At 36.5% G+C, this 12,311-nt stretch overlaps 1 protein-coding gene across 2 annotated transcripts in view; it reads right to left on the bottom strand.

Moving 5' to 3' along the window:
• Positions 1 to 860: 860 nt before the first annotated feature.
• DNAJC5B (DnaJ heat shock protein family (Hsp40) member C5 beta) overlaps positions 861 to 12,311 on the bottom strand; it is an 82,592-nt gene continuing 71,141 nt past the window's right edge. For both annotated transcript variants that reach the window (XM_065895501.1, XM_065895500.1), the window contains one exon: positions 861 to 1,193. In XM_065895501.1, the coding sequence (XP_065751573.1) occupies positions 1,099 to 1,193 (95 nt within the window). In that variant the 3' untranslated portion in view covers positions 861 to 1,098. The remainder of the gene's footprint in view (positions 1,194 to 12,311) is intronic.

Here is a 12,311-nt window from a genome sequence, read left to right as displayed (position 1 = left end):
CATAAAAACATAACAAGATCTTGAAAAATGCAATATTACATAAAGAACTAAGGAAGACCTGGAAAAAAACAAACACTTGCTGCTTACTATTTTAGAAATAGCATATGGTTTCTTCCACATGATGAATATAAGGATCAAGCAAGTAAATGCAGAGATGACCTCTGAGCATACATGTTCGACGTGCACAGAGCAGAGCCTTTTCTGGTCAGTGTTATTAATCCCACTGAAGTTGGGGTGAGTGATAATGCCATTAAATTTAAATTTAGGCTGTAGAATTTAGAATTCTGTCCTTTACCTCCTGTGTTTCTTTTTCTTAGTCTGGCTAATCTAAGCCTGTTGGACAAAAATTATTTTAACTTAAAATTGTTAAACACATTGTTTGGGGCTGGTTTGGGCCCAGAATGACTTTCTGGATCATTTATAACGTTTAACCAGGCTGAAGTTTTTTTGTTTGTTTGTTTTTATGCCAATCTACAAGTACACACAAAACTTCTTCCTTCATGATTTTGTCAGTTTTCAGTAAGTGACAATTTGTAATCTTTCAAAAATATACTTTAAAATAATACGATTTGTCTTTACCTAATAATTTCTTCTTGCCTTTGAAATATTTCTGTAGCCATATTGAATATGACAGGAAAAATCTCCACACCCACAAAATGTTCCTCCTAAATTCTCATGTATGTTTTGCTCTTGATATTTAAAGGCAGATATGAATACTACATTTAGTTAAATAGATGAAAAGTGGCTTCGGTTTTGAAATACTACTTTAGTCTATAAGGAACGAGGTCTGGCTCACATAAAGGGCAGGCTCATAAGCCTGTCCAATGCCACTGTCTTACCTCATACAAGGAGCATAAAACAACTCTTCAGGCCTTTATTCATTCAGATGGAATGTGTGTTTCCATTAGGAGTTCTACTCAAAGAGTGAATCTGCATACTGAGAGGATTATGTAGCAATCATCTTTCCTTAACCTAAAAGTAAAATACAAATGTGGAAAAGTTCACAGCATTTCATGTCCCCTACCATCCCCCATCAAGACCACCTGGAGACATGACTGAACCAAGAGGAGGTACTGTGGACCCTCAATGGGCTCAATATTAAGAGTCTGTACAATAACTTCGAGGTCCTTCTCTGATCAGCTGTGTTTTCTCATTTGCGTTTGTAGGCTGGAGGACGACTGGAAAGTCCATATCTAAAAATTAACAAAGAAAACCAGTAAACACCCTCTTACGTTACATTTCATTTAATGGGGCAAGTGGTAGATATTTTTGTTGAAATGATGATTAGCAAATCATTTCAATTCCTGAGATACTAAGGATCCTACCCTTTAAAGGACTTCGAAAGGGAGGATACACTCACTGTCTTCATTCTTCATTTAAGTTCTATTAGTTACAGAATTATAAAACCAAAGTACTAAGCCCAGGTTTCACTTTGAGGCAGTTTCTAAAGCTGATAAACTTGAGCTTTAGTTTTCACCATTTTGTGGGGATGAGGACAGGGCTGCCACCCATGTCATATAGACTGCAGTGTGTATCTATATGAAAGATACCTCTAGAATCGTGCAGTGGACAATTGCATACATGGCTCTGGTTGGGAGAGAGGCCAAGACCCAGAGTTTGCTTGGGTGAAGAGTCTAATAGGAAGCTCTCCACATAAAGCTAGTATCCCAAATGGTTATGTGCTATCTAAATCACCATAGCCTTAAATCTGCAAGGAAATTTGCTAGTCTTGAGTTTTGATGAGGAAGTGAAGAGCTCCCTTAAAAATGTCTGTTAGCAAGCTAATGAGCACACAATGTGGCAGGTCAAATTTACAATACCTATGTGTTCCAAGAAACCTCAGGCTAATAATTTAGTTTAAAATGGTCCTGTGCAAAAGCACAGAGCAGAAGTGAATGGCCCCAACCTTCAACCCAGCCCTCAAAGAATCCCCCACAAATTGCAAGAAACATAAACTCATAGTAAAAAACAGAGAGATGGGAGAGATAGGGAGAAATAGAGAGAGAGGGAGAGAGGTGGGGGGAGGGGGAACATTACACATAGGAACAATGCACACTGAGTGAGAGCCAGTAGAAACAACAGAAAGCCAGTCAGACCCAGAAAGACTTCAAATCCTGCACTTACCAGACACAGAATAAGAAAGAATTAGATTTGTTTTTCAAGTGATCAAATGGATTTTGAAATTAATAATAATAAAAAATCTCTTTTAGACATTAACACATCTGAAATTTTTAAAACTTGATGAATGGGGTTTAACAGCTAAAGAGAGAATTAATGGAATAGAAGACAGATTTGAAGAGATTAATCAGAATGTGACACAGGGAAACAAAGATATAAAATAGGAAAGAGGCTAAAGGACATGAAGAATAGAGTGATATCCTGACTTATATTTAATAAGACTTTCATAAAGAAATGAAAAGAAAAGAAGAGTAGAGGTAATATTTGATGATTTAATGGCTGAGAATTTCCTGGAATTGATAAAAGACACCAATCCACAGATTGAAGAACCAACTAGGATAAATTAAAGAGAAATTCGTATTTAAACATCTTAGTGATATTGAAGAACACTAAGGATAACGGTTCTTAAAGCAATCTCACTTTCCAATAGCAGATATGGAAGCCAGAAAACTATGAAATTATGTTTACAATATACTATAAGAAGATATCAACCTAAATTTGTTGATAAACCCTCTTATTGCTACATTTATTTTTTTAAGCATGATTTACAGGTATTTTCAGACAATAAAAACAGAAGTTGTGCCACCAGCAGACCTAATTTAAAAGTTCTAATTCAGACAGAAAGAAGTGTTATCACATGGAAAAATTTGTGCTATATATAGAAATGATTAGTAGATATATAAGTAAAACTAAACAATTATTTATTATATAAAGCAATAATAATTTATGAGATTTAAAATTGAGATAAAATTATGACAATGGTATGTAAATCAGAAAGGAGATGATCAGAATTAAAGAGTTATAAAGTTCTTGTATTGTTCAGGAGAGGGTAAAGATAAGAATTAACTTTCAACTTTGGTAACTTAAGTATGCTTGATAACTTTTTAAGGCAGCCCTAAAAAAATAGAACAGAGAATATAATTTCCAAACTGGAGGAGAGAAAGAAATGGAATGTGAAAAAAAATTTCTATCAGTACAGAAGAAGGAAAAAAAGGAAAGAAAATAGAAACAGAAAAAATATGCCAACTTAAAGTGATAATTATAATAATAAAATATTAACAGAAAGCACATATATAGTACTTTTTATGTGTCTAGCACTGTTCTCAGTGCTTTATGTATCTTAACTCAATAATAGCACTACAAGGTAGGGTAATTATGATAGCTATTTTACAGATAAGCTGAGGGACAGAATGTTTTAAGTAACTAGCCTGCATTACACAGGTAGTAAGGAATAGAGCTAGTATTAAAACCTGGGCAGTATTTCTCAGAATCTGTTTTCTTAAAGGCTGTGCTATACTGTCTCTCACAAAGAGTAAGTTCATAGAAAAAAACATATATCATTAGTTATAAAAAATACAAATGGACTCTATTTAAAAGAAAAAACATGGCCAGACTGAATAAATCCCCCCAGCAATATGCTGTTTACAAAGGACACATCAAAAAACATAAGGACAAAAAAACATAGAGAATAAAAGGATGGAAACATATTTACTACACAAACACTAAGGAAAAGAAAGCTAATATAACTGTATTTTAAAAACAAAGTATGAGGCCTTCCCTGGTGGCGCAGTGGTTGCGAGTCCGCCTGCCGATGCAGGGGACGCGGGTTCGTGCCCCGGTCAGGGAGGATCCCACGTGCCGCGGAGCGGCTGGGCCCGTGAGCCATGGCCGCTGAGCCTGCGCATCCGGAGCCTGTGCTCCGCAACGGGAGAGGCCACAACAGTGAGAGGCCCGCGTACAGCATAAAAAAAAAAAAAAAAAAAAAAAAAAAAAAAAAAAAAAAAAAAAAAAACAAAGTATGAGACAAAAAGCATTGCTAGAGCTAGAGGGTAACTACATAATAATAAAATATTCAATTAACCAAGTAGCCATAAAAATTCTAAACTTATATATGCTAATAACATAGCTTCAAAATATAGGAAGCAAAAATTGACAGAACTTTATAGAGAAATAGAAAAATCCATCAGCACAGTGGAAGAATTGAATGCTTCTCTCAGTAACTGACGGATAAAGCAAGCAAAAAAATCTTTAAGGTTATAAAGGATTTGAAAAGTGTAATGTTGTGGACTGAATCGTGTCCCTGCCCCCCACCCCATTCATATGTTGAAGTTCTAATCCCCAGTCTGTCAGAATGTGACCATATTTGGAGAGGGGGTCTTTAAAGAAGTAATTATGTTAGAATGAGGTCCTCAGAGTGGGCCTTAGTCCAGTATGACTTGTGTACTTAGGACACAGTCATACATAGAGGGAAGGCCTTGTGAAGACACAAGATGAAAATGACCATCTACATGCCAAGAAGAGCGGCCTTAAGGAAACCAGTCCTGAGACACCTTGATCTTAGGTTTCTAACCTCCAGAATTGCCAGAGAATAAATTTGTTTTTCAAATCACCCAGTCTGTGGTACTTTGTTACAGCAGCCCTAGCAAACTAATACATACAACAAATTAGCTTTATTGAATAGTCATACATGGAACAGTGAACCTAACAAATGCAAAATGTACTGTTTTGAAGCAATGTGGAACATATGTAAAATCAATTAAGTTCTAGGCTATAAGCAAGCCTCAAGACATTTCAAAATATTGTGTCATGCTGTCCACATTTTCTGATAATACTGCAGTTCAGTTAGACACAAACAATGATAAAGAACAAGAAAAGACCCCACAGGTTTACAAATTAAGACACATATAGACCTAACTTATAGATTAAAGAAAAAAATCATAATGGAAATAAAATGTTTCAAGCTTAGATTATAAGAACATATATGTACGTGTGTGTATGTAAAGCCAAACTGGTACTTACAGAAAAATTTATAGCCATAATAGCTTAATATCAGAAAAGAAGATGGACTGAAAATTAAGAAGTATAAAAATTAAGTTAGAAAATTAACAACAATAAATTAAGAGAAATAATAAAAAGTAGAAATTAAGTAGAGAGAATATACAGGAGAATCAATAAAACTGACAACATTTATTTGAGAAGAATAAAAATTTCAAATATCTGGTGAGAATGGCTAAAAAAGGAAAGCAGAAATAACCAATATAAGGAATGAAAAATGGGACAAAAATGCAGATACTATAGATGTGTAAAAGGTAACAAGAGGAAATTTTGAAGAACTAATTGTTTTAATAAAGAAGAAGGGAAACCTAAATGGCCTATAAAATATATTGAATCCATAATTTAAAATTTGTATAAAAACACATTAGCCCAGAAAGGTCTACACTGTCCTGTAGAAAGAAATAAATCCAGTAATACACAAACTTTTCAAGAGTTAAAGAGGAACACTGCTAATTTATTTTATGAGGCATAATCTTGGTATAGAACCCATAAGGAAAGTTTGAGATGGGAAAATGATAGGCCAGTCTCACCCATTAACATAGATGCAAACATCTAAAACAAAATATTAGCAAACACATTTCATAAAAAAATAAAATAGTTAATGCATTATGACTGCTTTGGGTTTATCTCAGGAATTCAAGATTGTTTTAACGTTGGGCAACAATTCATATAGTTCTTCACATGAACAATTTAAAGGAGAAAAATCATTACCATCTCAATTGCTGAAGAAAAAAGTATTCTAACAAAATAGTAATAGAAGACAACTTTCTTAACCTGATCAAAAGCCTACAGCAAACTTCACAATCATTATGCAATCTTGAAAGCATCTTCTCTTCAACATTTTACTGGCAGTCTCAACAAACACAGAAAGGCAAGGAAAAGGCTAAAAAAATGATAAGGGAAGGGAAGGAAGAATCAAAACTATCACTATTCACGAATGTTATAGATAGGTATGTAGAAAACCTAAAGAATTTACAGATAAATAATTAGAAATAGAGAGTTTAGCTAGTTTCTTGGATTCGAAATCAATGTTAAAAAAAGTACATTCCTATATACTAAGAAACAAGTCAACTACTAATCTATGATAATTTATTTATAATTGTATCAAAGTGGATAAAGTATTATGAATAAATGCAACCAAAGGTATAAAAGAGATATCTTTATTGAAAGGCAACGAAGAAAACCTAAATAAATGGAGAGGTATACCATGTCACATATTAGAGGACTCACATTCTTTGAAGATGTCAGTTCTTCCTAACTTATCTACAGTCACTGCAATTCTAATCAAGATCCCAAATATTTTGCTTAAAGAAATTTTGGTACAGGACTTAACAAAGCTTATTCTAAAATTTATATAGAAAAGCAAAAGGCCAAGGATATGTGAGAGTGTCCTGAAGGACAAATTAGGAAGAGTTGCCTGAATAGTGTTATGAATTATTATAAATGGGCCTGGTGTTGCATATAGATAGACAAAATGACCAACGGACCAGAACAGAAAGCCCAGAAACGGTTCCATATATCTATTAAAACTTAATGTATGTCAAAACCAAGACTAGAAATCAGTGTGCTGGGACAGTTTGTTTTCTATATGGAAAAAAATGAAGTTGGAACCCTACATCATACCACTTGCAGAAATCAATTCCTGGTTATGAAACACATAAACATGAGTAGCAAAACTATAAAACTTTGAGAAGACCATATAGGAGAACACCTTTATATCCTTGGGATAGGGAAAGATTTCTTAATCAAAACACAGAAATCACTAAGCATAACAGCAAATATTGACATTTTGACTACATTAAAATCAAGAACTTTGGCTTATCAAAAGACACCGTAAAGAGTGAAACACCAGGCCACAAATTGGGAAGATACATTTTAAACAAACATGATCAACAGAGTCAATACCCACGCCCCAAAAAAGAGTCAGTAAGAAAAAAGCAAATGATATAATAAAAACCTGCAAAAGACTTGAATAGGCATTTCAAAGAAAGAGAAACCCAAACAACCAGTAAGATTCTGAAAGGCTTCAAGGAGAAAAAAATTAAAATCACAAAGGTATACCATTTCCCATCCACCAGACTGGCACACATTTATAGTCTAGTGAGGGCAAGGATGTGAAGCAGTAGGAACTCTCAGTAGCTAATGGAAATTAGTGCAGCAACTTTGTAGAACAACTTGGTGTTATCTAATAACTTGTAGATATGCACACCTTTTGACTAAGGTATTCCACTCCTGTGTATATATTGGGTTGATCAAAAAGTTCATTCAGTTAATGAATACATTGTTCAATAAAGTTCTTGGTGAAAATGAAAAATGTGTCTTTTATTTTTACTTAAAGCCGAACAAACTTTTTGGCCAACCCAATACCTAGAAGACTCTAGCACTCGTGAACCAGGAGACATTCATAACAAGAATATTTGTAATAGCCCTGTTTGTAATGGCAAAAAAGTGGATTTGGATACCCAAATACCCACTAGCAGTAGAATGGATAAATAAATTTTCTGGGATATTCTCATAGAAGAATATTATACAACAGTGAAAATGAATGAAAGACAATCACAGTACGAATGAAGTTCAGAAATATGATGTTGAGTGAAAAAAAAAGAAGTTGAAGGATAATTGTTGAGTATGAGTTCATTGATTTAAAGTTCAGAAATGTAAAACCAAGCAATAAACTTGATTAGGAACATAAATATATATAGTTGTAATACTAAAAAGAATAGTAAGAAAATGATTACATTATGATAGCCAAGAAGTGGGTGGAAACAACCTAAGTGTTCATTGATGGATGAGTGGATAAAGAAAATGTGGTGTATATATACAATGGACTAGTTTTCAGCCATAAAAAAAAGAGGGAAATTCTGCTATTTGTGACAACATGGGTGGATTTTGAGTGCATTATGCTAAATGAAGTAAGTCAAATAGAGAAAGACAAATACCGTATGATCTCGCTTATACATGAATCTAAAAAAACAAAAACAACCCAAACTCATAGAAAAAGAGATCAGATTTGTGGTTACCAGAGGCAGAGAGTGAGGAGACAAGGAATTGCATAAATGTGGTTAAAAGGTACAAACTTCCAGTTCTAAGACAAATAAATACTGGGGTTGTAATATACAACATGATGACTACAGTTAACGCTGCGCTGTGGCATATTTGAAAGTTGCTAACAGAGTAGAACCTAAAACTTCTCATCACAAGGAAAAGAACATTTTTTTCTTTTTCTGTGGTCTATATGAGATGATAGATATTAATTAAACTTACTGCGGTGATCATTTCACAATATATGTAAGGCAAGTCAGACTTATACAGTGCTGGATGTCAATTAAATATCTCAATAAAACAGAAATTTAAAAAAGGAAAATGATTACAGGTGATTTAGGGTAACAGTTACCTCTGAATAGGGAACAGCAAGCAAAGAACCTAAAGGTAATGGCACATAATGTTCATTTGTATGTTCCTGATAAGTGAAAACAATAAGGGATAAAGCAGTTAAGTGAATTACCCCCAAAATCTCTACTGGTAACTAATAGAGTCGGGGCTTGAAATGGGACTGACTTCAAAGCCCTTTTCTGTCTTAGCTACTAATAGTGTACTGCTCTCAAGGTAGCTGCATAAAAGACTGATAATCAACTTTCCCATTTCCCCACACTTTGTGAATACTGATTCTTTGTGGTATCCTCTACTCCCTGCCATGGGTGAATTTTCAGGAAACAAAGAACCTTCTCCTTCTCTGAAGAAAGGGTGTTTAGTTTCTTTCTGTAGTCAAATCCCCTCTCTCCTCTACTACAGATATTTTTTAATTGAAGTGAGATTCACATAACATAAAAGTAACCATTTAAAGTGAAAAATTTGGGACTTCCCTGGTGGCGCAGTGGTTAAGAATCCCCCTGCCAATGCAGGCGACACGGGTTCGAGCCCTGGTCCGGGAAGATCCCACATGCCACGGAGCAACTAAGCCCGCGCAGAGCAACTAAGCCCGCGCGCCACAACTACTGAGCCTGCGCACCACAACTACCAAGCCCACGTGCCACAGCTACTGAAGCTGGCGCACGTAGAGCTTGTGCTCCGCAACAAGAGAAGCCACCGCAATAAGAAGCCCACACACCACAACAAAGAGTAGCCCCCACTCGCCATACTAGAGAAAGCCTGCGTGCAGCAACGAAGACCCAACACAGCCAAAAATAAATAAAATTAAATTTAAATAAATAAATAAAGTGAACAATTTAGTACATTCACAGTGTACTAACTAAATATATGATTCACTGCCTCTATCTAGCTGCGGAACATTTCTCCAAAAGGAGACCCATTAGGCAGTTGTTCCCTGTTCCTCTTTTCCCCCCAGGCCCGGGCAACCACCAGTATGCTTTCTGCCTCTATGAATGTACCTAATCTAGATATTTCATGTAAATGGAATCATACCGTGTTTGTCCTTTTGTGTATGGCTTCTTTCACTTAGCATAACGTTTCCAGGTTCATCCACCCTGTCGTATGTATCAGTACTTCATTCCTTTTTATGGCTGAATAATATTTCACCTCTACCTTTTTGCGTTTTCTTCCTCAGAACCTCCTGGGTTTCTCTCAACTCCCTTTCCCCTCATCCTAGTTAAAATCCTACTGCTCTTGCTCTTATCTAGCCAACTGTCCAGGATTCCAGCTGCTTTCCATCTATCACATTTCACTTTGATGGTCTGAGCCCTTGACTGGGTATATCCCAGTTTGGGGTTATTTGCAAATATGCTTTCTGCATAACTTCCTCTTCATTCAGTTCCTTGATCAAACTGTTCACTAGAACAGCCTAATGTGAGTATCCCTGCCTTGCCTGGCATCTAGAGCTCCATTCACCATTATCCACAGGATGCTAGGAGGTGCTGTGCCAGATGCTGTGCTGGTGTCAAGATTCCTCCCTTCTAGGGTTCTCCTTCCCCGTAATCTCCCACCCCTAACTCCTCATTCTTTACGTTTTCAGCTTTAAATGTCACCTCCTCTGGGAAGCTGTCCTCACTTGCATCCGGGTCAGGCCCGCCTAGTCTTCACTGTCACAGCCCCTGTGCTTCTCCTTTGGCAGACTTATCATACCTGTAAGTTAGCTAGCTCATTGTGTGACTATTTGTTGAGTACTTGTCTTCCCATCTCCTCTGCGATACTGTAAGGTCCAAGACAGCAGGGACCACACCTTTCTTTTCTCTAGCCCCTAGCATAGTGTCAGGCAAATATTAAGTGCTCAATAAATGTTTTCTGTGAAAAGACTGTCTAGTAAATTTGCTCACTGAACCTTAGCAGGCAAAATCTGAAGAAACCTTGGGTCCACTTGGGTCCACTTTGAGCAGCTTCTGGGGTAGCATTCTGAGCTGACTCACTTGTCCTGCTGTCCCGGCCCAGGGCCTTGATGGTGCTTACTTGTTATTTTCATATAAAGAAGCAGCAAAGGGCTTTGGACTAGTTGCAAGAATTATTTTCCATGAATTATGTTTAGAAATCAGTTCCTTTTGACTGGGGGGAAGGGGATAGGAAGGAGATTGAGTGGGATTGGTGAAAAGAGGAAGGGTGAATTTAATCTCTTCCTTGGTGCCCTTTTCCTGGGCAATAAAGTGTGATGAATGCTGAACAGCAAATGTAATAAATGTCTCAATATCTTGGCTGGGAGCTAGTCTAATTAGGAGCCATATGGCCTCTTCAGCTCAGTGGCTGTGAATTTATTTGGGTTTCATCCAGGTGAGTAGCAAGAACAGTTAAGCAGTCAGCAGATTTTCCTGTGCCCTGAATCTCACAGTTTTAGATCCAAGGTCAACCCACTAGAAAACCTTCTCCCTTAAACACTCTATTTCCTCTCCTTCAAAAAAGTGGGGAAATCATGACTCTGCAAGAAAATTTTTGAGTTTAACGGAGTTTTCAGTCCACTGCTTGCAGCTTGGAAAAAAATTGAGCTTATCTCTTGTATTTTTGGTTTGCTTTGCCAGGGTATTTAGAGATAACAGGTTTCCATTTATGCTCATTTCTATACCTTCTTCCTTCCTTTTCTTTTTTCTTCATTTTTCTCTTTCTTTTCCTTCCTTCCTTCCTTCCTTCCTTCCTTCCTTCCCTCCCTCCCTCCCTCCCTCCCTCCCTCCCTCCCTCCCTCCGTCCTTCCTTCCTTCCTTCCTCTTTCTTTCTCTCTCTCTCTCTCTCTCTCTCTCTCTCTCTCTCTCTCTCTCTCTCACACACACACACACACACACACACACACACAGACACACAGGGTCCCAGGGAATGGTGTTCTATCTCAAGATGTTCTGTAAAGCCCTCTTGACTGGTAGAATTCTGACTGCATTGTGGCCTTTATCTAACGGAGGAGTATAAGGTCTAAATGTGCTTGTTTTAAATATAACACTCAAAATTTCACAAAGTGGAACTTCTAATTTGTGAACATTTGAAAGGAAGGGAAATAACCTGGTATCTGTCACCTTTATCTTTCAAGCTTCAAATTTTCCAAGACAAAAAAGGGGGTATGGACAACCCCCCAAGACACTGTCTCTCTTCTATTTGCTCCTAATTGATTCATAAGAATAATAAAATTCCCCTGTGTTCCTAGAATGCCACTGGGATTATATTTTTATTCTGAGAAAGAGATGGGAATCAGTTTACAAGTTCTAAAATTACCAGGGAATATTGAAGATGCCACTGTTTTGAACTTCCCTCCTTTATTTCTTAAGGGTAGAAGTTAGATTACACTCTTTCACATACTTGAAAGAGACACAATAACCCAAGCAAATCTCTCCTCTCTACTAGCAAATCCCACCCTGTACCACTACTCTTGAACAGAAACTGTGTTTCTGTGGCTTGCAGCAACTCTGTGTATAATTATTGCTAGCCATACTGGCATAACAATGGCTTTAGAGATAACTCCTATAGCTCACTATCCCAATTTAATTGCTTAGGGGACATGAAGATCCATGCCAGACATGGTGTCACACATTATGAATGTGTCCACTGGGCTCTGATCCTGGAAGTATTGGGTGATGGAGGGGCAACAAGGTTTGAAATGTGTAGTCAGAATTGGTCTGTGGAAAAATTTCTTCCAAATTTACATCTGATATATGAAATAAACTAGATAGGAGTTTTCTTAAATCTGATAACAATCCCTAAAAAGTTAGACAACATTATCAATAATGAGTTGTAAAACTGAAACTTTTCTAATCTACCAATAATAAAAAACAAATTTTGAAGAAACATGCTAGAGGAAGGACAGTAGTTTTTCTATTCTCCCTAAGGAAATGATATTAATGAAATTATTATTAAGTGAAGAGGCAATCAAAGAA

Source organism: Phocoena phocoena, chromosome 17 (genome assembly GCF_963924675.1).
Source record: "Phocoena phocoena chromosome 17, mPhoPho1.1, whole genome shotgun sequence".
NCBI lineage: Eukaryota > Metazoa > Chordata > Mammalia > Artiodactyla > Phocoenidae > Phocoena > Phocoena phocoena.
Note: the sequence above shows the minus strand (reverse complement) of the source record. Positions and strands in the feature narration are given on the sequence as shown.